This window comes from Hyaena hyaena, unplaced genomic scaffold (genome assembly GCF_003009895.1).
Source record: "Hyaena hyaena isolate Hyena2069 unplaced genomic scaffold, ASM300989v1 scaffold_122, whole genome shotgun sequence".
Classification (NCBI taxonomy): Eukaryota; Metazoa; Chordata; class Mammalia; order Carnivora; family Hyaenidae; genus Hyaena; species Hyaena hyaena.
The window spans coordinates 3,376,152-3,403,626 of NW_024080754.1; the positions used below are offsets into that span (position 1 = coordinate 3,376,152).

General features: G+C 40.1%; 1 protein-coding gene across 2 annotated transcripts in view; it reads left to right on the top strand.

Moving 5' to 3' along the window:
- The first annotated feature begins 1,340 nt into the window (after positions 1–1,340).
- MAP3K7CL (MAP3K7 C-terminal like) overlaps positions 1,341–27,475 on the top strand; it is a 55,876-nt gene continuing 29,741 nt past the window's right edge. Inside the window, exons 1-2 of one of the 2 annotated variants that reach the window (XM_039237299.1) lie at positions 1,341–1,375; positions 22,810–22,918. In XM_039237299.1, coding sequence (XP_039093230.1) covers positions 22,849–22,918 — 70 coding nt within the window. In that variant the 5' untranslated portion in view covers positions 1,341–1,375; positions 22,810–22,848. Of the gene's footprint in view, positions 1,376–15,814; positions 15,822–22,809; positions 22,919–27,475 lie in introns of those variants that run through there. The other variant, XM_039237300.1, reaches the window with a different exon arrangement.

Sequence of the window (27,475 nt, forward strand, 5' to 3'; positions counted from 1 at the left end):
TACATATTTCTCTACCATTGTTAAAAGTGAGATACCAATTATATCCCTTATCAAAATGCTCTTTATACTTCACCATATATCCCTCCTATCCTGATTAGCTGACTCCAGAATGTTTTTACTCTTCCTTCTGCCTTTTCTCCTAGCAAAGGAGACCCTTGGAATTTTAAAATTTTCTTTCTCCCTAGATATAACTCTCAATGCCAGTATTTCTTTAATGAAACTTTTTTTTTTGATTCTATGCTCGTTAGAATTCCTCCTTGCAGTATGTTTCTTCTTCAAAAGTCCCTATTTGAAAACAATCCAGGGCTATTATGTTTAAAAACTTAGGATCTGTGAGCCAGATTGCTTTTTTTTTTTTAATGTTTATTTATTTTTGACAGAGAGACACACACAGAGAGTGAGCAGGGGTTGGGGCAGAGAGAGAGGGAGCCACAGAATCCGAAGCAGGCTCCAGACTCTGAGCTGTCAGTACAGAGCCGGGTGCAGGGCTTGTACTCAAGAACAGTGAGATCTGAGTTGAAGTCAGACGCTTAATCAACTGAGTCACCCAGATGCCTCCAGACTGCCTGGGTTTTAATTCTGGCTTCGCCTCTTCCTTGTTTTATGTCTGTTGGGTCAGTTACTTAATCCTTTTGTGCCTTACTGTCCATTTTGGTGAAATGGAGTTAATTCTAGTACCATCCTTACGAAGACTGTGAGGGTTAAGTTAGTCACTGCATTAGAGGTACTTGAAACAAAGCCTCTTTCATACTTTAATAAATGTTAACTTATTAATACATTTATGCACAAATCTTAGATATTATATCATTATTCATTTACACATATATTTTCAAGATATACCTGAATGTATCTATATACATGTGTGTGTATGTTTGAGTGTATCTACCTGTATGAATGTGTGTATATATTCAAGGTTTATTTCTTACTCCCTCCTCTCTTTTCCTTCTGTGCCTTGAAACCTCATTATAATTTATACTCAGGGGATTTGGATATAGGACTCTTGGACTATAACCATTTTCTCCCCAAATTCTTTCCTTTCATGGTTCTATTTATATTTTTGCTTTGTGCTTTAACATTTATTTCCTTAGATATTTTACACCGTTATTTTGAATATCAACATGGCCTTCCTTTCCTCCAGCTCATCTCGTGAAATGTTAGTTGGAAAATTATAATTTTTAGCTTCAACCTGTTTTGTTTTTTGTTTTTTTCTTTTCTTTTAGAGAGCGAGAGAGTGAGAACGAGAACGAGAGAGAGAGAATATTGAGCAGGATCTATGCTCAGTGCAGAACTCAGTGCGGGACTCCATCCTATGACCCTAGGATGATGACCTGAGCTGAAATCAGGAGTAGGACGCTCAACCCACTGAGCCACCCAGGTGCCCCAACGAGCTGTTTTTGGACCTGAATTGCAATTTCATTTTTTTCCCCTTGATATTCTCCTTCACCTCTATTTCTCTTGGCATATGCTAAATTGGAACAATCTGATTGCTCTCTCCCTTTGAACCTCCTTATATGTGTGTCTGTATTCCTGTGCCCACTCACTGTGGGGTAGTTCTGCTCACTGGGGCCTCCAAGTGGTGGCAGCCAAATGTCCTGGGAAGGTAGAATAGAGGCTGCTAACTCATTGCTGAGACAGCTGGAGGGAAAGTCTTCCTTTTCTCTTAGGCTTCCCCAGCTTCCAGGTTGGAGCGGGCTTACCTCACTGCTCTAGGGGTAAGGAGACCATTTCCTGGGGGTCCATAGATCCCTGCAGACTGAGGTAGGTCCTCCAGTGCTGATGCCCAGGTCCTCTCCCAACCTACTGGAGAGAAAGCCTACACCAGTTCACTCCTCTGCAACTCGCACAGAGCCCGAAGACTTCCTTGTGTCCAGTTGTTGATTACGTGGCATTTGTGCCATTTGGGAGACAAATGGGTTGGAGTTGGTTGTGGAGGAAAAGGGAGTATTGATTACAGGCTCCCTGAAAAGAGCCTTCAAATATAAAAATGTTGATAAAGCAAAGCAGAGTCAGTAGCCTCTCGGCAGTGAGAGGGTAGAGGTGGAATGTTTATAGGCTCTCGTCTAAGGAGAGTCTCTCAATATGGCGGGGATTGATGGGATTGGGGAAAGTTTGTTATGGATTAGTTCATAACTGGTGGACAAACTGAAAATGATACCTGTCATAAAGCATAAAGAATCATTTGGTGAGTCGGATTGGGGGCTCTACTGTTCTGAGAGGTAGTTATTTACTCTAACGAGGATCAATGAATAGTGTAGGTGTTTCGATAAATGAATTTTAGGGAAGTTGCTGAAACACTCAACTTCTTTATACTTCATCTTCAAGTTTCCTGGAATAGTAATGTGACGTTGATGTAGACAGTGCCCTGTGTGGATATCGATGGTTTTTGTGTTCAGGGGTCCAAGTCAGACACCATCTTTTCCATGTCCCCCTGCTGCCAACTATGGCCTTCACAGGTGCATTCTCAACTTTGCTCTTTTAGGATCAGTGCTTTTGACTTTTGGTTGCACATGGAGCAATGAAGTCACTGAAAGGAATTCCAGGAGGGACAGGTTATCTGATACCAGCTAAATGCAGAATGTATTTGGGGACAGGGAATCCTCTTTGGGAATCCTTACCTGGGCCTTGGTAGTTCTGAGCAGGGAGACAGAGGTTGGAGGGTCTCCTAAGAAGACTTTTGTAGGCTAATTGACTAAATATTAGTAGGTACAGAGACTCTGTTGACCAATTAGAAAATCACAATAGTCTAAGAACTATGGGACCCTGTTGTCATTACATAATCCAATCAGAAAACATGTAGTTTTATCAGAGAACTCTAAGATTCTTTAAAAGCATTCATTTCATGGTTCTGGTCTGCACTGGGCAAGGGCATTTAGCAATAAGAAGGGTGCTGGGTTTCAAAAGGCAGTTTTCAGGGTTTTCTTTGGATTCATCATATCTGTTCAAATCTGGGTGGCCTGTTTTGTTGACCTATATGTCAAAGTTAGTTTTGCAAATAATAAAACAAGAGTTTTATTCTGATTAAAAAATAATCCAACATAGAAGGCAGACTGAAAACTAAACAACAGTAAACCATCATCATAATAAAAACAATAATAACTCTCAGAGTTTAGGTGGTATGGACCAGGCCCTAGATTAATAGGGAAGGTCTGCAGTCCATACCCTTGAGCTCATAGATTTTAGTCGAAGTGAAAAACCCCAGTTACCTTAGATAGAAGATGTGGAAGGGAGGAGGTTGGCAGGAAACTCAGCCAGAGGAGGCCAGATGCTTCTCCCCACAGGACACTCGACCTTTGACTCAGAGTCCTCAGGAAATCATGACCCTTTTCTTTAGTATTTGATCCCCAGCTGATGCAAACCTTTTATTTATGTTTGCCCATTGGACACTGGGGCAGTTGGGCTGTCTTCACCTCTATAAAAGGCAGCGTAGAGTGCTTCCTTTGATGTGTTCCGCCTCTGCTGTGGCTTCGCCATTGCTGGCTAACTTGGTCTTTCCCATCTAGGGAGCTGGATCCCACTCCTAAAAGCTCTAATTTGGGGATCAGAGCCTGAAATAGCCCCAAAGGTATCCTGTTTAGCTTGTCATTTAAATAGCTAAGCCCCTGCCATGACCATTTCAAACCCTCTCGCCTTTCATTTAGCTAAGCAGTTCTTTTTTCAAATTCAACTTGTTTGTGAATGCAACATCTTTTTTTCTTTTTCCATTGCAATTCTGCATCTATAAAAAGCCTTGATTGAAAGAGGGAAGAGTGAAGTCAACATTCCTCTTAGTAAAGGACCTAAGTTAGAATTGTAGAACTAGCTAGGAACTGAGCATAATGGCTTCCAGCATCTCCCTGGTGAGTTCAGAGGTATGCAGGGTGTGACTCCCAGTTCCAGTGAGGACTAGTTTTTTCACCTTGGTCAAGTAACTTGAGATCTCTTTGCCTCAGTTCCCGCATCTGTAAAACGGGACTGGTAACCTCATATATATAACCAGTTCAGTGAAGTGAAAATGCTGGGCCCCTTGTTCCAATTTCAAGATAGCAAAAGCAGAGCATTAAACCATGTATGGGGTCCTTCTGAGCATGGAGCCCTATGTTACTGTGGGAAGCTGGCCCTGATCATAAGATTGTTGTGAAGATAAAATGAATTATTATACTTAAGGCTCTTAAGGTAGTATTTGGCATATATGTCATCTATGTACACATTAGATCTAAAAAAAATGACAGTTGGGTGATCTGGGAACTCAAGAGGTTGTCACTACTTCAGGGAAACACAGTGAGTTGGTGGTAAATAGAGGCTCAGGCTCTGTCTGTCCAATTGCTTCCTACAGAGGTTATTTACATAATATGCTCTATGCTTTTTTCAGTGAAGGTGATTCATTCAATCAGCATTTTTGAATGGTTTTAATGCTCCATGCACAGTGGGAGATTGCAGTAATATGTTATTCATGAGTTTTGTTTTTTACTTATGGTGTGATACCACTCTAGACTAGACCTCAAGTTATACTAACTGTCATTGGTTGGGCCTTGGGATTCTTGTCTTATTAAGCTATATCACTTTAGAAGAGTCAAGTAAATGACACTGGGAACTTGTCCTCAAAATATAAACAGAATTTACAAGTGTAAATTATTTAAAAAATATAAATGTAAATATAAATGGTGGATTAGTCTCTTTATGGGTTAAATCAGGGAATGTTTTAGATGCTTTAAAAGAAATCTAGTTCCAGAGTCAGTGATACAATCACTTGAGTACATCTATCGAGGGAGCACTGTGTAATGTATAGAATTGTTGAGTCACTACGTTGTACACTTGAAACTAATAATTGATATTGTATGTCAACTATACCTCAATAACAAATTAAAAGGTTTGAATATATATATATATATGTAATTTTAACATGCAAAATATGAAGTAGCTACAGTTAGTCCAACGGACTTTTTAAAGCAATAAGCTTTTTTGGGAGGTGCCTGGGTAAGCGTTCGACTCTTGATTTTGGCCCAGGTCATGTTATCATGATTCATGAGTTTGAGCCCCGTGCTGGGCCTTACACTGGCAGCAAGGAGCCTACTTGAGAATCTTTCTCTCTCTTTCTCTGCTCCTCCGCTGCTTGCACGCACACTCTCTCTCAAAATAAATAAATAAACATTAAAAAAATTTTAAAAAGCAATAAACTTTTTTAATGTTCAGGAATGTTTTCCTGATAAATAACTTCCATTTTCATGGAACTCAGCCCATAAAAGGCCCTGTACTACCGACTTGTCTGATTTGAATTATTCGGACTAGTTTGGCAACCTATGAAATATCACTTTGATTCTTATCTTGGTCATGCTCACCTTGAGTAAGACTTTTTGTTAACGATGTATACTCTTACCACAAACACAAACGCATTTGTGAACTCTGTCCTAACTATTGATAGGTTTCTTACATTTAATATATACTCAAATCTCAAAAGGAGATCATCTCCTGTTCTTCATTAGGATTTTTCGGTTCCAGGAACATGTCAGTTTCTATTTGTAGACTCTTCTAGGAAATTTTCTTCATTCTCATGTAGCTGGAGCAATGATGGGAAGCTGTCCCTTCTCTGATGGACTTAACAATGCTATTTCTGGAGAGGCTAGGCAGCCATTCATTTGTGGTTAATACTGTAATTCTTAAAATGTATTTTTAAGAAGTGGATGGAAATATCTGAAACTCCATTTTCGTTTGAATGCTATCACTGCTTAAACACACACAGAAGTGTCAGCAAAATGCTGTTTGTGTTGGGCAACTTCTATGAATTGAAAGTAGCTAAGCTAAAAAAAGGGAAATTGACAGGTGTCTTACTAGGCTCTAGCTATTAGTCATTTTTGTATCTGCACAGTAATTGACACGCCACTTCTAAACAAGGGTTGTGCATTTGCATGCTCTCAGGAAGAAGTCCTGCTGGGTGATTCTAATCCACTATTTTAGGATGTGATGGCTTAATTTGAAAAATGTTTTGATGAACAAAACATGATCTCTTCCTTGTCACTTTCCTCCGGTTTCACGGTATAATCAGGGACTGAATGGATTTTGCTAGGGTATGAAATATCTGATGACTAAATGGGTTGGCAGTAAAATTGGGGGTGGTGTTAGTAACTGGCTTCAACAGGAAAAAGAAGAGGGATTATCTTCATTCTGTTCTTTTCTTGATGGTTGTTGTAAAATGTATTTTTGGTGTATTACAAACCAGTTGATCCTTTACCGAGTGAAAACTGGGGAAGGAATTCTAAGGATAATTATTTGTTACATTTTTGGGGGCTGCTCTATCTCCTAGAATGGAAGATTTGGAATTACAAGAACTTTAGAGAGCCTAAAATTTAAATCTCTCCTTTCCGGATGAGGAAAACTGTAGCCCAGGGATGTGAGGTAACAATCTCGATGTGGCTAAATGAGTGGGAGGCAGAACCAAGATGAAAAGTTTACTGAAACACTTTGTTGAGTCCTTTTTCTTTTATTCTTGCCTTGGTGACTTTCTCCACAAGAAGGCGAATTGCTGAACCATATCCCACTCTCTTCCTTACTTCACTTCCAAGTCATTTTACTTTCCTCCCGCTTCTGAAAACATTGAGTCTACCTAAGCTGATAATCAAATGGAAAAGTTTGAGTTGGCGATTTGATTAATTAAATACTATCACCACCATCAACAGCATTTTTCCATACCAGCAGATTCCCATTTAGATGAGTCCTACAGCTCTCTGTGTCACTGGGCTTTGTGCTACCACTCTGGAATAGTGTCATACTCCAGTGACTGTGCCGCTTGGGTAACCTCTGTTGTCTCCCCACAAGCACCTTTGAGTTCAGACTCACTACTTTTTTATTTTATTTTATTTTATTTTATTTTATTTTATTTTATTTTATTTTATTTATTTTTTAAATGTTTATTTATTTTTGAGAGAGAGAGAGAGAGAGAGAGAGAGAGAGAGAAAGGATCCAAAGCAGGCTCTTTGCTGACAGCAGGAGCCCAAAGTGAGGCTTGAACTCATGAAGTGTGAGATCATGACCTGAGGCAAAGTCAGACGCCTAACCCACTGTGCCACCCAGGTGCCCTCTCACTACTTTTTTACATCCTCAAAATACACACATCCACAAGCACTGGTGGATGGTAGTGGTGGTATTTAACTAATCAACAACTGGATTTTCCTGAATGTTTCCTAGGGAGATAGAGAGAGAGAATGGTTTCACCATATACTGCCCTCCAAAATGTACACTTTCCCTTTGGAATCTCATGTTTCTCTTCTTGGCATCCTGTTTTCTGGTCCCTTTCTTCACTTCCTCTTTCTCACACAGCTTTTTCAATTCTCTTTGTTTTCTGGAGCCCCTAAGCTCTGGTCTGAAGAGTGTATGGTAATTCTGCCTTATCCTGGGAGGGTGTGTTCCAAGACTTTCCGTGGATGCCTGAAGCCACGGACAGTACCGAATCCTATGCATGCTACGCTTTTGTCTTATACCCATGATAAACCTAAATTTATAACTTGGCACAGTAAGAGATTAACAACAATAACTAATAATAAAAGAACAATCATAACAGTATGCTGTAATAAAAGTTATGTGAATGTTGTCTCTCTCTCTCTCATGATATCTCATTGTATTGTACTTACCCATCTTATGATGTGAGATGATAAAATGCCCATGTGATGAGATGAAGTGAGGAGAACGACACAGGTATTGTTAGGCTACTATTGACCTGTTGATGATACATCAAAAAGAGGATCTTCTGCTTCTGGACCATGGTTGCCTGGCGGTGGGGGGCGGGGGGGTAACAGAAACCACAGAAAGCAAAACTGCTGATATGGGTGGGTGGGTGGGGGGGACTACTGTATGCCCCTCGGCAAAACAAAAGCCCCTGGTAAACAACGATCTGGTATATTCTTTAAGCACAACTTTTAGGGCAGGGGTGACTCAATTCATTTGGTCATAGCTGTGGCTTTTTGGCTACTGGTTCTTCACAACAACAGATCTAAAGTTAGGAGGTTCTCTTGGATTCAGGCCTGGGAGTAGACAAAAATGGAGATACCGACAAAGTCAACTGATATCTCTTAACTTTTCTCCTGATATCTGTGTGGCTTCTCTGGGTGTCTTCCCCACTAGGCACTAGTAGCCCAGATTCAATTTAGTTCCAGAAATATTTATTGAGCTCCCACTATGTTCCCCAGTTCGCACTCATGTTAGAAGGCTTTCTCAGTGGATTCTGCGTCCTTTTTCTCCCAATCTCTCAGGTTTCATAAGGTTTCCAATGGCTTCAGATCTTTTCCGTGTGATGTATGGGCACGAGTGCAAGTACGGAGCTCCTTACTTCTCCGCCATCTTGCCCCTCCTCTATTGAGCTCCCACTATGGACCAGGTACTGTGCATGTGTCTTTGCTCTAGTGGTTTAATGGGGGGAGGAAACCAACCTGTAAAGAGCTGGAAGCATCATGAGGTGCTGCTGAGTGCTTTAGCTTTGTCCCTTTAGCTTTAGCAAAGGGACAAACGGGTCTGGGAATAGCGAGCTCGAATGGCTGTACAGAGGAGGTGACAGCAGAAATGGCTTTGACCTGCAAAGGCACAAAGTTGGCACCAAGGCTATAATGTTTGAGGACACACACTAATCTCTCATTGTGGTCCCCCTCTGGCGGGGGACAGGGGGCTGAGGCAGGGAGGTTCATGAGATGAACACAGAGGAGAAAAGGCCAAATTGCGAAGGGCTTTGAATGCTGAATGTTATCTTCTAGGCAAGACTCAGTCCACAAATGGAACCTTAGACGTTTTTATCAAAGTCTGCTATGCTCATACACTGAAGGGTCAAGTAGTTCTCCAGGGCTTGTTGCAAAACCCTCCAGCAGCCCTCCCTCCCTCCTCTCCATTCCAGAGATAACCACCTTTTAGAATGATGTTGGTCTATACCTCCCCACTCCAATTGTGTTTGCATTACAATCTCTTGCATTGTTTTGGTCTGTGCCATTATCTGCTGGCTTCCCACGATGGAGGATGAAGATTTGGCTCTTTTCTCTCTGCACCTTGATGCTGTCATGCACACAAGCTCTACTGCCTCTTTTCAACAGTGAGATTTTTAGTTAAATCAATATTCTGTATTTACATTATTAAGGTCATGGAAATGCTAGTCACAGCTGAGGCAAATAGTCAACTACAGTTACTTTTACTTTGCTACAGACTCCCTCTTGAGTTCATTTTCTTGTTTATTTGCTTTTGCATTTCATATATTGTCACTAATTAACCCTAAATGTCTTTGCCCTTCTACCAATGGTATAAATCTTTTCTCCTATAGTCCCAATAAAGTCTAACCATTTCTTATTCCTTTTAAAAAAATTTTAAATATTTATTTATTTATTAAAATTTTTTTTTAATGTTTTATTTATTTCTGAGAAATAAAGAGAAAGACAGTGTGAGCAGGGGAGGGTCAGAGAGAAAGGGAGACACAGAATCTGAAGCAGGCTCCAGGCTCTGACTAGCTGTCAGCACAGAGCCCGACGCGGGGCTCGAACCCACGAACTGTGAGATCATGACCTGAGCTGAAGTTGATGCTTAACCAACTGAGCCACCCAGGCCCCCCAATGTTTATTTATTTTTGAGAGAGAGAGACAGAGCATGAGTGGGAGAGGAGAAGAGAGAGAGGGAGACACAGAATCTGAAGCAGGCTCTAGGCTCTGGTAGCTGTGAGCTATTAGACTACTAATAGCTTTGCACAATGGTGGTGTTGTACTGTGAGTTCGTGGAGGGATAATCCTGGAAGACATTCCTACACTGGCTCAGCCAGAAACGTACTCTGTACTGAGACAGGGAATCACATACATATATGGATAATAAATGTATCTCTAACTCAACTTCCCTTTAGTCAAATTCCCACTGCAACTCCATTTTGATTCAACACTATAGGAAGTATGACGGTGGGGGAGTTGGATTGGTAAGAGGTGGAAATCTTAACCAGTGCAGTTAAACTATCTCCATTTTGCAGATTCTACAAAGACATATGACCATGTGAACCCACTGTAAGGGCCCCGCCCAGGTTCTTGGGATGGGTTTGTGGGAGTGAGCGTCCCCAAAGCTGCCTCTGTCCAATGGATGCTTTTCATCAGAGTATAATAGTGATTCACACTTTTCTTTTTCTAATTCTTTTTTTAGTGTTTATTTACTTTTGAGAGAGAGAGACAGAATGTGAGCAAGGGAGGGGCAGAGAGAGAGGGAGACACAGTCTGAAACAGGCTCTACGCTCTGAGCTGCCAGAACAGAGCTTGACACGGTGCTTGAACTCATGAACCATGAGGTCATGACTTGAGCCAAAGTCAGAGACTTCGAACCACCCAGGCGCCCCCACACTTTTCTTTTTAAAGGAAGGTAAATAAAGGTGGCTGTGTGCAGATGAGCTAGAGGAGAGGCAAGGTAAGACTTTTTCTTTTTTTTAGATAGAGAGAGCAGAATCTGAAGCAGGCTTCAGGCTCTGAGCTATTAGCACAGAGCCCTATGGGGGGGGGGGGAGGCTCGAATCCACACAGCATGGGATCCTGATCTGGGCTGAAGTTGGGCGCTTAACCGAAGGAGCCACCCAGGTACCCCTCAGGGTAAGAGTTTCAGTGATGAAGTCACCACCTGGATGTTGTGAAATGTATCTGGGAAGAAGTCACCCATTTGATGATCAGTTCTGCATGCAGAGGTAAGGGAAAGGAAGTCCTGTGTGAGAAGGATCAGTGAGATTAGGAATTTCTCCTGCCTCACTTCTTTCTTTCAAAATTTAAATGTTCTAAATCTTTACCTTCTAAGATGCTATTCTGCTTTCAAAAGTAATATGTGGTAGGTATATCTGTATTCCCATATGAATTAAATCTCATAAAGAGGATAATGCTCCTGGAACAGGTGTGAACTTTTAGTACTTATCTCCTTCCTTTTTGTTCAAAGGCATAACCTTCTTTTCCTGTGCCTCAGTTTCCCCAAGAAGGAAATGGATTAAGATCTTAGTCCATTCTGTGTTTCTATAAATGTTAATTATAGAGGTTTCTTATTGATTCTTTGCACAAGAAGTAACTCATTTCATTCATTGGATGAGGTGAGCAGATTTGTATCTATTGGTATTGTTAAAATAAGCAAACATTTTGTATTTTCTGAGACTTTGTATTTCTCCTTCTTAAAGAATTGGCTTTTTGAGACTCCCACTCTGTTAATGGGAAAAGGTATCTCTTACAAAGGCAACTTCAGCCATATCCTTGAACAGGATTTTGATTTGTAGATAAAGAGATTTATTTCAGCAAAAAAAAAAAAAATTCGTCTAGTACTTTATTAGCTCCTGAACTTTGAGCAAATTATTAAAACTTTTTGAGTCTCAATTTGTTCCTCTGTAAAACAGAAATGACAGCAGCTATCTTAAAGGAATGTTTTGAGCATTAAATGATGTCATGTGTATGAAAAGAACTTAGCCGAGTGTCTGGAACATAGTTATTGCCCCATCCACGTCATTTTCACCACCATCTTGAAATCTGAGTGCCTCATGGGACACTGACATATTCTACTTCCAAAAGCATTAGCATAGGATTTTAAGTGGCCTTTTCTTTCCATTCCTTTTTTCCTCTCCCTCCCTCCTTCCTTCCTTATTTCCTTCTTTCATTTCTTTTTTTCTTTCTTTACTTCCCTTATTTTGCAGTATACCCAACATCAATGTATCAGTTTGGGGAATAATTCCTTCTCTACCCAACTTTCTGGGTGGGCCTGTGATGCAGGCCTCAATTGTACAAATACTCTACTCCTTGTCTGTCCACAGTGATGGATATGCCAGTGACTTGGCCAATGACTATTGTGTCCAAGTATTCTGAGGAAAAGATAGTCTCTTTTGATTGAGCTTTTCAAGCTGATAGGATGTGAGTTTAGAAAGCTGATGGCCCCCTCAGGGGGAGACTCCATCTGAAAATGGAATTAACACAAGAGAAAGATGACGCAGGAGGTAAAGAGAGACAGATTCCTGATGTCTCTGTGCGTTTGGATAAATCCACTCCTGAAATGAGAAGGCCCCTGGATTTCCTAGTTATAAGAGCCAATAAATAGCTTTTGTTATTTGAGCCAATATTAAATTGGATTTTGACTCTTCTACCCAAAAGAATCCTGCCTAATTTAAAGTTAAAACTTTTTTCCTTCCCCCGCATCACATGGGAGGCTGGACTGGCATTTGGTCCACTCTCGCAGTTGGAGGCTTTCAAAGTGAAGACATACACCAAGAAGACAGACAACCACCCTAATTAATGGACCATACAGCTCAGTGGTAGGGGTTTTTAGTAATAGTTTGATGAGTTTTTAAAAATAATTTCAGTAAAGATGTGACCTTAAAACTGAAGCTCATTTGAGAAATATCAGAAAGGCATTCAGGATAAAGCTGTTTAGGCCTTCTAATCTTAACAGGCTATGTTCATGGGTTAATATGGTACAAAAGAAACAGTGAGTCGTGGTTAGAAAAAAAGGAGACCAATGTTTGCAGACACCAGGTGCTCAGCGCTTTCTCCATCATGTGTACTTATTGTGTGAAGGGCAAGGGTGTCATGGGCAGCATTCAGGCATGAGTGTTGAAGCAGGTCACAGATGAAGGGTCCATAAGCAAATAGTCATTTGGGGCAGTGTGGACAGGAGGAACCCTAAGGAATCACACCCTATAGAATGAGTACTACCTTTAAGTTGTATGTACTCAGTTCCATGAAAGCAATTCTCTCATGTTAAATTAATGTGGTTAAACTGTATTTTAACTTTGTTTTATTTGTATTTAATTTGTAAACTTGTTCTTATAAGCGCTTCATCAATTTGGTTTTAATAAGAGTTTCATAAGAAGCATATCCACAGTTTTATGCTTGTGCATTTTATAAAAATGATCTAAGTCAATATCGGAGAATATTTTTTCTTCTAAAATAATAGTATTCACGTCAGGTTCTGTGCTGACCCTGCAGAGCCTGCTTGGGAGTCTCTCTCTCTCTGCCCCTCCCCTGTTCACACTCTCTCTGTCTCTCTCAAAATAAATAAATAAATGAAACTAAAAAAATTAATAAAAAAAGAATAGTATTGACTACCTATGAAGTGATTCTACCTCCGCTCTTCCCCCATCAAAAAAAAATAATAATAATAGGTAAAAAATAAATCAAACCTGAATCTGATCAAGTTGCTGGATGCAACTGTCAATTTGCAGGGAGTCTGGAGCAAAAGAAGCATGTTAAACAACAATGTTGAGGTGCAATTATGGGAAGATCTATGGTTTTGCAAAATAAATTACCAAAAAATGAATTGGAGGTGATATCTACAGGTTTTAAAAATGTAAAAACAGTAGCAAGCAATCATATATTTGGATCTTGTTTGGGTCTTGTTTAAAAATTAAAAAATGAGAGAGACCTGGATGGTTTAGTTGGTTGAACCTCTAACTCTTAAAGTTGGCTAAGGTTATGATCCCAGGATTGTGGGCCCCACATCGGGGTTCTCTCTCTCTCTCCTTCTGCCTCTCTCCACTGCTCATGCTCTCTCTCCCTCTTCCTCTCAAAAAATTTTTAAAAAATATATAAAATGAACTGAAAAATTACTTTAAGACATTTGTGAGAAAATTGGAGATTTGAGTGCTATCTGGATGTTTAACGATGTCAGACAATTGTGGGGGCTGTTGTTTGGTAGGATAGCACTGTGTTAAAGAAGGGCGTATTCTTGTCCTTTGGGGTAGATACTAGGATATTGATAGGTGAGGAGAAGTTCAAATTTTCCTTAGGATACTATTAAAATAATGAAATAAATCTAACTGTACTGTAGCAACAAGTTTTAAAACTTGGTTTTATTAGTTCTAGGTTATATTCTTGGGAAAGGTGGAAATATTGAAATAGACAATAAATAATTTCCCATAGTCAACAATATTAAAGACAATTTCATTCTTCTCCAGGAGCCTGATGTTTAAGTTATTACAGAAATGGGGACACATATGTCAAATCTAGTCAACTATAAACATATAGTATAAAAACCATTTAAAATCTATGTAAATGAAGTTATAAAGGCTACACACACACGCACATACACACACTCACACACACACACACATTATATTTTTCTGGTTTGGGAAATCCTGAGTTATCCCATACTTACTTGTTGGCTAATTCTGTACAGGAAGTGTCTTAAAACTGTAACATCAGGAAAAATTGGCCCCCTATGTTTTGGTGTAGTTCATGAGCTAAGAATGGATCTTATATTTTTAAGTAGTTGACAAACATCAAAAGGAGACAAACTTCCAGTTTTAAATATGTCCTGGGGGTGTAATTTACAGCATGGTGACTGTAGTTAACAATACTGTATTATGTATTTGAAGTTGCCGATAGAGTAGATCTTAAAAGCTTATTCACAAGAAAAAGAATCGTTAACTATGTGTGGTGAGGATGTTAACTAGATTTACTGTAGTGATCACTTCACAATATATACAAATATCAAATCATTATACTGCTCCCCTGAGACTAATATAGTGTTATATGTCAATTGTATCTCAAAGAACCTTAAGAAATACCAAAAGGAAAATATTATTTGGTGATATATATTGTCACCAAATTATATGATAAAGTAATGTCAGCATCTATAAATGCAGTTTTACTGGAATAGAGTTGTGTTTATTTATTTACTGTTTTGTAAATAAAGTTTTATTTGTCTCTATTCTTCTGTTTGCATATTGCCTATTGTTGCTTTCAAGAATAGAGATGGCAGAGCTGAGTCCTTGCCACAGAGATGGTGTGGCCTGCCAAGCCTAAAATATTTACTCTCTGGTCCTTTACAGAAAAGTTTGTCAACCCCTGCTCTGATGACAGAACTGAGGCTGGGGATGTGTAGTGTCTAGTGTAAACTTGTGTGGAATCACAATTCAAATCTGGGTCTTATAACTCTAGATACCCTTTGGGTATGGTTTTTACTTTAAGTCTTTCAATAATCAAAACTCCCTGTGACATATGTACCATATTTGGGGAAACTGAGGCACAGATTAGTTAAGTAACTTAACTGAAGTCCCATATCAGAATGAGACAGAGCCAGGTTGGGGACCCAGCAGCCTGGTTCTTAAATGCTGCATACTATTCTGTCTCTCCCAGTGGGGGAACCAAAAGACCCAGAAAGGACCCACTGAGTGGATCATGGTTCTAATCTACTCACTCGTCTCTTGAGCTTAGTGATATAAAGTTGATCATCCTGCTATCTGAAGCCTGAATTCTCCCCCATCCACAAATACGGTTGACTCTTGAACAACACAACTTTGAACTGTACAGATCCACTTATGTGCAGATTTTTTTTCAATATGGTACTGTAAATGTATTTCTTCTTCCTTATGATTTTGCCATTTTCTTTTCACTAGCTTACGACTTTATTGAAAGGATAGAGTATATAATACATATAACATATGAAGTATGTGTTACTCATCTGTTTATGTTAACAGTAAGGCTTTGCTCAAAAGTAGCTATTAGTAGTTAAGTTTTTTGGAAATCAAAAGTTACGTGTGGTTGGTTGACTGTTGGTGAGGATGTCGGCGCCCTGAAGCCCCATGTTGTTCAAGAGTCAACTATTTCATGACTGAAATAATCAGTTTTCCTTTACAACCATTCTCTAAACAATGTGCATAGCCGCTAGTATTTCTTTCTTTTAAAAAATTTTTTAATGTTTTATTTATTTCTGAGAGAGAGACAGCATGAACAGAGGAGGGCCATAGAGAGAGGGAGGTACAGAATCTGAAGCAGACTCCAGGCTCTGAGCTAGCTGACAGCACGGAGCCTAACCCGGGGCTCGAACCCACAAGCTGTGAGGTCATGACCTGAGCTGAAGTCGGCCGCTTAACCGTCTGAGCCACCCAGGTGCCCCAGTATTTCTTTTTTTTTTTTTAATTTATTTTTAATTTACATCCAAGTCAGTTAGCATATAGTGCAATAATGATTTCAGGAGTAGATTCCTTAATGCTCCTTACCCATTTAGCCCATCCCCCCTCCCACAACCCCTCCGGTAACTCTGTTCTTAATATTTAAGAATGTCTTATGGGGACGCCTGGGTGGCTTAGTCAGTTGGGCGTCCGACTTTCGCTTGGGTCATGATCTCGCGGTTCGTGGGTTCGAGCCCCGCGTCGGGCTCTGTGCTGACTGCCAGCTCGGAGCCTGGAGCCTGTTTCAGTCTGTGACTCCCCCTCTCTCTGACCCTCCCCTGCTCCCGCTGTCTCTCTCTCTCCTAGAGATAAATAAAAAATATTAAAAAAAAAAAAAGAATGTCTTATGTTTTCTCTCCCTCCCTGTTTTTATATTATTTTTGCTTCCCTTCCTTATGTTCACCTGTTTTGTATCTTCAAGTCCTCATATGAGTTAAGTCATATGATTTGTCTTCCTGTAGCCATTAGTATTTCTTATTTAAATTTATAAAACCCTGGACCCATCTCAGCTCTATTGAGTCACTGCCGTGACAGAGCCTGGGAGTGGACGTTTTTAAAAGGCATGAACCCAGCAATGAGGACAATTTGGGAAATGCTAGCCTGGAACATACTAAATCTTCCTCAAATGAGAGGTGCCTGGCTGACTCAGTTGGAAAGTATGAAACTCAATCTTGAGATCATGAGTTTGAGCCCTACATTGGGTTTAAAGATTACTATCAATCAATCAATCAATCAATCTTCCTCAAATGCTTATTGAATTGTATCAAGAAATTTAGACCACAGTAACTGTGACAAGGTCGACACCATGAGCCTCTGTTGCATATTATACACCATAATTCAGAAATAAGTCTATATTTCATATTTTGAAAAGTTCCTTGGATGCTGTTAAAAATAACCTCTCATGGGATACCTGGGTAGCTCGGTCAGTTAAGCGTGGGACTCTTTTTCTTTTTAATTTGTTTTAACGTTTATTCATTTTTGAGAGACAGAGCGTGAGTTGGGGAGGAGCATAGAGAGAGAGGGAGACACAGAATCCGAAGCAGGCTCCAGGCTCTGAGCTATCAGCACAGAGCCTGATGCAGGGCTTGAATCCACGACTGTGCCCCTAAGCATGGGACTCTTGATTCTGGTTCAGGTCATAATCTCAGGGTTCAGTTAGTGAGATTAAATCCCGCCCCCCGTCAGGTTTCTGCTGACAGCATGGAGGCAGCTCCGGATTCTCTCTTTCTCTGCCCCTCCCCTTCCTGATGCGTGTGTACTCTCGCTCAAAAGAAATACACTTAAAAAAATAAATTTTCACATAACAACAGAATATATTTGTTGCTGACAAGAAGAAAATAAAAATTATACATATTGCTTCTACCCAGGGACATATTGTTAATCTGCTAATATTTTGATGTGTACTCACAATCCTTTTTTGATTGAATTAGTACAATTCTATTGAATTCTTAAAATACGCCGTAGTTATTTTGGGTTACAGTTGTGGGAAGGGATTTCACTTGGGTTTCAGATTTGTTACTCTCTTGGAAGTGTTTAGATAAAGAGCCAAGAAATACACTGTTGCTCCTATGGGAACAGAAGAGCTAGTGAATATAAATTACTATTTAAAACCTTGAGTTTAAATGATGAGACATGGACAGAGCACATTTAGATTATTTAGATTTATTCTTTTTGTTGCTTTCTTGTTGGTGTGAAATTACCCTTTAATAAAATAATTTTTTTATAGCTCTTTCCCAACTGGGCACCACTGTTGATATCATCTTTGATGTTATGAGAATGGACCCATCAACATTGAAGCCCACACACTGGGCGGTCCCCAGGATTGGTTTAATTGATGCTGGAGACTTCACTGCATAAAGGCCAATGCTGCATCTGTCACATGCTTCTGACAATATCATCAAAGATGATAGTTCCAGGATTAAAAAAAAAAAAGAAGGATGATAATTTCATTGCATTTAATGTGTAACTGTCCCTTTCTGTTGGGTGGTTCCAGAGTTTTGATGGCTAGGGCAGAGGAGGAAGGTGCTACCTCATTTTGGGTCTTTCCATTCTGAAGGATCAATTTCACTGGAATCCAGATGCCTCCAGTTGCTGATTCCCTTGGCAACGTTGATGTCACCACCAGGTTTTCTCAAAGGGGCACTTACCAGTCGATTTGGGAGCCCATGCTGATGTGGTACCCACTCCCCTATCACCACAGATAGGATGCACAACTTTGATTTCCTTGGGGTGTTGTGATAAATATGGCTGGTGTCAGATGAACCTGAAAGCCAGACCATTGAAGAAAGTTTTGCTTCTGTTTCCTCCAAGCCAGAAGCCGAGAGTCAGACATTGTTAATAAAACAATTCAGTTGGGTATTTCATACAGAATGCATCCTGGTGTAGTGGAAATAGCATGAAACGTCAGTTAGAAAACTGGATCATATCTGGGTTCTATATTCCATACATATCATTTACCCTTAAGCCTATTACTTAAATTGTCTTGAGTCTCAGTTTGTTCACCTGTCAAATAGGGATGACAATATTGACCATGATTATGTTACAGGATTACAGGGAAGAGGAAGATGAGGTAGTAGATAAGACTCTTTTGATATATTATAATACAGTATGGAAGGTGATATTAACCATAAAATAACGTCAAAGCAGTAATAATTCCTGAAAAGATTTGCAGTTAAGAAATGCAAATAGGTTTACAGGTGAATGCTCTAATCGTCTAAATCTGTGCAGCTTATTGCTGCGAATATCCTGACAAATTAGCCTTTTATTCATAGATCATGGGAACCTGCTAAGTCTTTTAGTTAGTTATTTAACCTTCTTTGAGCAGCTTCATGTCTATAGGAAAGAACAAATGCAAAGCAGAGTTCCCATATGCCTGCCCAATGTTTCTTCCCTGTTTCTTTCCCTGAATATTTGCATCTTTCATTAGTGTGGTACATTTGTTATAATCGATGAGCCAATATATATATTATTAACTAAAATCAATAGTTTGGGTTAGGGTTCACTCCAGGTGCTGTGCATTTTGTGGATTTTGACAAATGTATAATGACCTGTATTCACCACTATAGTATAGTTCAGAATAGTTTCACTGCCCTCAAAGTCCCACCTATTTGAGCCTCTCTGCCTCTCTCCTGAACCTCTGGCAACTACGGACCATTTTTACTGTCTTCCTAATTCTGCCTTTTCCAGGATGTCGCATTGCTGGAACCATGCAGTCTGTAGCCTTTTCAGACTGGCTTTTTTCACTTAATTAACAATATATACTTAAGGGTCATCTGAGTGGCTCAGTAGTTTGAGCATCTGACTCTTGATTTCAGCTCAGGTCATGATCTCACAGTTCATGAGTTTGAGCCCCAGGTCGGGCTCTGTGCTAACAGTGCAGAGCCTTCCTGGGATTCTCTGTCTCCCTCTCTCTCTGCCCTTCCCTGTTCATGCTCTCTCTTTCTCTCAAAAATAAATAAATAAATGAACATTAAAAAAGGTAATGTACATTAAGTTTTATCCATGTCTTTTTGTGGTTTGAGTGCTCATTTCTTTTTATCGCTGAATTACATTCTCCTCTCTGGATGTACCAGTTTGTTTACCCATTCACTTTCCAAAGGACATCTTGTTTCCTCCAAGTCCTGGGAACATTAGGAATAAAGCTGCTACAGACACGCGGGTGCAAGTTTTTGTGTGGATAGACGTTTTCAGCAACTTTGGGAAAATACCAAGGAGTGTGATTACTGGATCATACGGTAAAAGTTCATTTAGTTTTGTAAGAAAGCGCCATGCTGTCTTCCAATGTGGCTGTGCCATTTTGCGTCCTCGTCAGTACTGGGTATTGTCAGTGTTTATATTTTGACCATTCTAATATGTGTGCAGTGGTCACTCGTTGTTTTAGTTTGTAAGTCTCTGATAATATATGGTGTTCAACAGCTTTTCATATGCTTATTTGCCATCTTTGGTGAGGTGTCTGCTCAGATCCTTTGCGCATTTTTTTAAACTGGGTTGTTTATTTTCCTATTGTTTAAAGAGATCTTCTTTTATTTTGGATACTAGTTCTTTATCTGGTACTTATTTTGCAAAGGCTATTCTTCCCATTTATGGCTTGTCTTTGCTTTCTCTTAATACTTGTTTCTCTTTAATTATTTAACCTCAACATCACCATCCAAGTCTTTGAAAGTACTACTGACCTTCAGGTTTATGGGTAATAAAAGGGATGAACAGTTCTAAGGCTCCATTCCTTTTCACCATTGACCGGTTTTGCGGTCGAGTGCATTTGTAGATGGGATCAAGTCATCAAGCCCATCAGTGGCTCCATCTCAAACCTCACGTTCTTAACCGGGATCATTGCTGCTATCATCTGAGGGTTGGCTTGCTTGCCGTCTGTCCAAGTTGGCTGGGTCTTGCTGAGCTGATTGGAGCTGCCGACATTTTTGCTGACTGGAGTCATGCTATCTTTGCCAGTTTGCTGGAATAGACACAGACACCGATTGGGTCACGCTGAAGACATTCCTGTCTTGTGAAGCAAGTCTGTTTGTATTTTAGGTTTGCCAGGACTAATGAATTAAAACATTTGGACTCTCCACAACTTGCTGTTTATCAATGCCTCTGACAGAAGGAGGGTTTTCTTTTGCACTTGCTTTTTCTAGAAGCATGACAACATCCTGGCTGTTGGAGAGGCAAGGAAAGGAGAGAGGGGTTGTGGAGGGAAGCGGAACAGCAGGCCCGTGGGACGCGGGGGTCTGGGGGAGAGCAGGTAGCAGTGAGCTGCCCCGACAGCTGTCATTGCTCCTCAGATTGTCAGTGGCTGCTATGCAGCAGGTGCAGCCTGCTCTCTTACTAGGTCTTCACTCCACAAAGGCAACGACTGGCCAAGGCAGCGGCTGGCCCTGGATTACACAAGTGCAGACACTCAACTAAGTGAGGTAAGGCAACAGGTGTGAAAACCGAACTAAACGCTCGGGGCACCGGCAACTGAACCAAAGCTCTGTTACAGCCGAGCGGAGGAATCAGTGGTCCATTTCCTCCAGGCGGTGTGATGAAAAGGCAAGTGGGTTTAGGGGCTCTCCTGGCCAACACCTTGCGGAACTCAAAATCTACCCCACTTGGCTGCTGTCATCCTTCCTGAGGCAGACAGATGTTCTTGGCCGTGGGGGGGGAGGGGCTCTAATGAGCTGTGTTTGTCAATTTCATTTCCCGGGCACTGGAAACCTTGAAGCGAAGTTTCACCTCTTGTGCTTTGTTTCTTGGTGCAGGAAAGCGTTGGGAGATGTAGTCAAAAGAGGAGCACTTCTTGTCCTTAGATGTTAGGATAAAATGGTTTGGTGCTGGTACAGTGCATAACAATAAGGCTTTTTCTTTTAGCTGCAACTTTAAGGGGCTTTTTATTGTTTGTTTTGTCAAATTTGAGACAGTCTGTTCTATTCCCTAGGAACAGGTGGCTAACAAGATGGTTGATTCTAAGCAGAAGAGACTACACAGAAATGTATGTCAGAGCTAAGATAAAACAAATCCTGAGTCAAGTAACAGCAATTTTGTATTACCCTTTTCTTAAGTTGAATGTTTCGTGTTATTACTTTTTTCTAACTTTGAGCGACATGACTCGGAGTGCTTTATGGTTCATTGCTATTTGTAGTTTTAAATGAATGGGCCAAATATGATTCTAACTGGGTGATAAACAGCTGTGGGTTTTTCTGCAAAGCTGGACTAGGTGTTTAATATAAGCTTGTTCTCTTTCCATATCCTGGGTAGGATGATTCCATATGTATGTATGTCTAAGTATACATGTGTGTGTATATAAATGTATATATGCATTCGTGTCTGCTCTATAAATAAGTGTAAAAACAAAATTCACTGTTCTAGACACTATTTTTAGATACAGAAAAGTTATGGGAAAGAGTCAGAAACCTTGCTATGAGAAAATGTCCTGCTAAACAGTTCCCAGAATCTCGAGGAGGATGGTTAAAGAGATGATTTATATTTTGCCATTTTTAGAGACCTTTTCCTTAAAATATCACTCAGTTTTTGGTTTACTGCTTACATGACAAGGCAAGTAGAGAGTTTAGGGAAGCATGATTAAAAATAGAAAAGTTGCATATATGTATTCAAATAATGAAGATAGAATATACATATAACAATATCTTCTCCTTAGTCCCATTGAATGAAAATTATCAAATTCTTGGTTAAAATGTATTTGTGCTAAGTTCTGTTATTATAACAAGGAAATATTCATGTATTTTTGCCCATGCTAACTCATCTGTAGGATGTTTTCTCGTTCATTCTATCTTTGTTTATGAATTAAATGATAATTTGACACATACACCAATAGGATGTTTTTAAGTTCTGTCTTTTGCTTGTATCATACATTGTTAAGATGTACAAGAAATGTTTCATATATTTACATGTAGTTAATTAGATATTCAAAGCACATAATATTCATAATATAACTGTAAGATACTTAAAAATAGTCTTGGTATTCTTGAAATGGCTCCATGATACTCATTCTTTACCACTCAATAATTCAGATCAATAATTCATGTCCAACTTAGGCATTTGAGTGTGAAAAGCTAATCTAATATGAAGCCATCTGATGCCCTCTTAGAACTTTTCATCCTCCTCAATTAAAAATAAAACACTATATAAGACCTTGAAGGGCCAGGGTTGGACTGGACAGTGAGAAGGGATACTAAAAAAGTGAGGAGGGTGGAGATTTTGCTCCATCTTGTATATTTAATTCTAGATGTGTATTTCCAAAGCGATTTTTCTATAAGCCAGAAAAAGAATTTTAAATGAGGCAGGTGAAATACTTTCCATGTAGGGGAAGAAAGCTAGGGACTAGGAGTATTTTCAAAATAAGAAAGTAATGCTTACTAACTTTCCAAGGTCCTCTGAATATTTGAAGGATGACTTGGGTAAATGACAAGGGCTCTCTTTTCTCCTCACAGCTGGAAGACCCAGGGGAAGGCCAAGGCTCAGGTGCCCACATGATCAGCACAGCCAGGGTACCTGCAGATAAGCCAGTACGCATCGCCTTCAGCCTTGATAATGCCTCAGGTACGCTCTGCCCCCAGGGAAAGGGTCACCTCTTTACCATCATCTTTTCCTGTTCCACCAAGCGTGTTTAAAAATGCATGCCTGGCATGACCTAATGAGGGGAGTGTGATTTTTCATCACGCCTTGTTCGGGCGTGGCCTCCAGAAATGCCTCTGCTGATGCTTCCTCCATTTCCAATCCTCTGGTAGTTTTAGCACATTTCTTCTTCCTTTTTACTTCCCTCATTGAACTTTCTTTTATTACAAAGTACATGGAGCTATAACAACCTCTAACGCTTCCAACGTATGTCATTGTTGAAACTGTGTGAGGAAACATTTATAGAAGAGCTGGCAGTTGGTTAGGTAATATAAAAATATCACTGCCCTGGTTCCAGCAACATTTCCTGGAGCCCGAGTTCCAAATGCTGGTTTCCCACTGGTGCTCCCACACTTCCGGCTGAATCAACAGATTTCAGCCGGAGTGATGGATGGGACAGGTGAGGCAGACCCTCTCGAAATAGTAAGGTCTTAGGTGGAGCTGCCATACTCAGAGCCCTTTGTCATGGCTCCCTTCAGTGACCTCTTAACACACATATTGAATTACACCACCTATGACAGCGACCTCAGGTGGTGTGAGGTCACAGACGTGAGGAGGGGAATGATTGGAACTCTTTGACTAGCATCAGCCTTAGCTCTCAGTCTGTCATCTGTTAAAATCATGTAATCACGTGCTCAAACAACATTAGCATGTGCACCTTGAGTCTTTTGAGGGCTGATTCTGTTTATCAGTCCATCAGTCAACCAATCATCTCTTTTTCTTCCTACAACACCCATATAGGAGTAATATTTGCAAAAGTAATAATTGGAAAGGAACAAGTTTATCCCTAAAATAATGCAAAGTAAGGACTGGGCTCTGTGAGGTCTGACATGACACAGCCAGTTCAGGCTTTACTATACCAGGTGATTATGGCGGTGAGGCATCTGGCCCCATTTTCCTGGACCCTGCAGTCCGCAGTGAAGGATTTGCTCCAGAATAAGAACAAGTGAAGCCTGACTCTTCATCATCTCTTCTTTTGACCCTCTTCCCATGGCCTGTTCTTATCCTATATTTCTACTCAGGGGTTGCCTTGAAGTGCAGCGGTGAAGGGAAATGTTCCCAATAGGCAAATCAATCCATCCCAACAAAGAAATGACAGCTAACATTAATTGCATTCCCCTTTTGTATTAGGCATTCACATGTATTATTTCAAATCTTTAAAATAACCATGCAATAATATAGTGGTGGCTGGCTGAGTCAGTAGAGCTCGTGGCTCTTGATCTGGGGGTCGTGAGTTCGAGCCCCACTTTTGGTATAGAGATTTATTTATTTATTCCTCAAATAAATAAATAAATCTTAAAAAAAAATAACCATGCAATGTAGGCGTTAGTATTGCCAACTTACAGACACAGAACTTGGGGTTCAGAGTCCGCACTGTTAGTAGGTAACACAGTTCTGATCTAAGCTCAGGCCTCTAGACTTATGAATCTGAACCCTATGATTTTATATCACTTCTCTGAAAAGAAAAAGAAAAGCCCCTCCTGCTTTTATGCATTTCATAAATGCAGGATTTTGAGGAATAGTTCATACTTAAGTGGCTAGCTTTCAAGACAGGTACATGTAAGCCCCCAAATCCAGGGAGAAAGAGGTATAATATTCTTCCTTGTGATTGTGTCCCGGAACAAGCCTATGATAGTCAACAGCCTTACAAGGAAAATTTTAGTAGATAAACTTGTTTATTCCAAGCAATATTATTGTATCATAATTTTGGACGAGGCAAATAAATGTGCCATTTCCTTGTCTTTATTTTAACAGAATTTAATTAATGTAAAGAAAAGAGCTATGGAGAGGTGGATCTTGATATTTGGGCTGCATGAATAGACTCTTCCTTGAAGTACAAGATGTGCAGCTTGTGATTAATTTGCCACTATCCTTTGAAAGATATTGCCCCCTGACTGGGAGCGCTTGTGTGTTTTTTATCAATCAATTTAGATGGATTTGTTCCCATCTTTCAAATGTCCCAGAAATGCCCACTTTTGAAATTCATGTTGTTTTTGATACGGTAACTTCAAAAAGGGGCTGTCATTTATTTCAAGTAGTTCCACAAGAAGATGCTTGGGAAGATTTATAAAGAAATCTAAAATTAAAAAAAAAAATTCCCATCATCTATGTGTCCTCAGATCTCTAAAAAGGCATCTAACTAGAGAATCTAGTGCAGGAATGGGTCTCTGTGTTTCTCAGCTTTTCTTAAAATAATCATCTGAGAGCACTCATCAAAAATACATGTTCCCAAGCCCTACTCCTGTATATTCTTTTTTTCTTTTTAATGTTTATTACTATTGAGACAGAGAGAAACACAGCATGAGTTGGGGAGGGGCAGAGAGAGAGGGAGACACAGAAGCTGAAGCAGGCTCCAGGTTCTGAGCTGTCAGCACAGAGCCTGATGTGGGGCTCGAGCTCACAGACTGTGAGATCGTGACCTGAGCCAAAGCCGGACGCTCAACCGACTGAGCCACCCAGGTACCCCTCTACTCCTGTATATTCTTACGACACAGGTACAGATGGAGGCCTAGCGGTCTGTATTTTTGCGTGCAAATCAAGCTGTGTACAGAAAGATGCTTTGCAGATATTTGGAGACACTCCTTCTGCATTCTTGAATAAGGAGCAAGTGGAGTGTCACACTGAGCAACACTTGCCATCACACACACTGTGCATGCCTTTTGAATTCCAGTGCATTCTAGACCACACATTTAGGGGGAAACAAAGGGAGACATCCTAGACTTCCATGGTAAATGGGGAAGCTAAGATGGAATTTTGGGAAGTATTTCCATATTCATGGGTTTATTGCTGAGGGGTAAGCAGAGTCCATGGGAAAAGAGACATCTTTGCCTGTTAATATTAATTTATTCATTTCTTGTAAGCCTAATACAGTTATATTAAGTTCTATTAAGCTTTTTTGCATATTTTTGTATATCTTGCACATTTTTCTGAGATGATTTGGTGTAGAGGTTAAGAACATAGGCTTTGGAGTCAGGAAGATGTGGCTTCTAGACCCGTCTCCATTACTTTTCTTTGATCTTGGTGAAGTCACTCAATTTTGCTAAACTTCAGTTTCCCACAAGGTGTATACAGTGATAATTCACACTGTTGTTGGAAGAATTAAATAACACTACATAGGTAAAACATTTAGCATGGTGCTTGATATAGATGAGGTACTCAACTGGTCCTTGTATCTATGATAATTGATTCTGGAGTATTAAGGAAAATATAAACCACTGAAGCAATTTTACATCCCACCTGTATTTCCCACATCTACTTAATGTTAAGGTAGGGTTTATAAGCATAAATGGCCTGAGATCATTTAGGGACTAGTTATCCAATTGGTAGGTTCTGGGTATCCCCGCCTCACCTCTTATCAATGAGCTGAACTGAGTTTCGATGCTTCCAGCACTCTGCCAAAAGTGAGAGAGATGTGCAAAAGAGGAGTGTTGCATGATCCCTCATATGGGTTTCATTAGGCAAAGAGATTTGGGGAAAAATCCGTGTCACCAGGAGCAGATGGGGACAGCTTCTTGGGAGATGTGATAGTCAGCCTGGTCTTACAGATGGATAGGGTATTGTAAAGGAGAATTGGAAAGGTGCCATTTCTGGGTACCAAGCACAAAAAATGGGGGCTATATACTTTTAACATTTCTTCCTTTTCCTCCCAAACAGAAGGGCTGAGCAAAAACCTAAGAGTCAGGAATTTCGAGAAATTTTACTATTCAACAAATAGTAAAATTCTTGTCAACTGGAGCAGAGGTCTGGACGGAGGAAGAGTAGCATACCATTTAAATGAGCCCTGCTTTGAGCCTTACATTGACTAACTGTTTACATAGCCATAGACTAAAGTTAACAATATAATCCTAAAAGTTCCACAATAGAGTTTGGGTTTGATCAGAAACAATCGAGTGCCAAAAGTTCTTGAGCAAAGGGGTGATAAGATGAAAATGGTAAATGTTCCATTGGTGGCATATCTGGAGTATGTAGAGATGAGAGAATGGATGAGGCTTTTTATAATGGTACAGAGACAAAGTACTCGGTGTCTGGATCAGACAACAGAATGACATCACTGAATTCAGAGTACACTATGAAAGAAGAGTTGAAAGGACTTGGTGAGAGAGGGAGACAAACCAGAAGAGACTCTTAAATACAGAGAACAAACTGAGGGTTGCTAGAAGGGGATGGGGTGGGGGATGGGCTAAATGGGTGATGGGCATGAAGGAGGGCACTCGGGATGAGCACTGGGTGTTATATGTAAGTGATGAATCACTAAATTCTACTCCTGAAATCATTATTACACTATATGTTAACTAACTTGGATTTAAATAAAATTTAAAAATTAAAAAAATAAAAGAAAATGGTAGAGCCGGGGCTCAAACCAGGGTCTCTTTGGCACGGATATCCTTTAAACAATTCCGCATTGCCCTTGGTGGGCTAGAAACATTGCAACTTATTGATCTGTCTCTTTTTGGGTACATTGCATACAGTGATTGGAAAGAA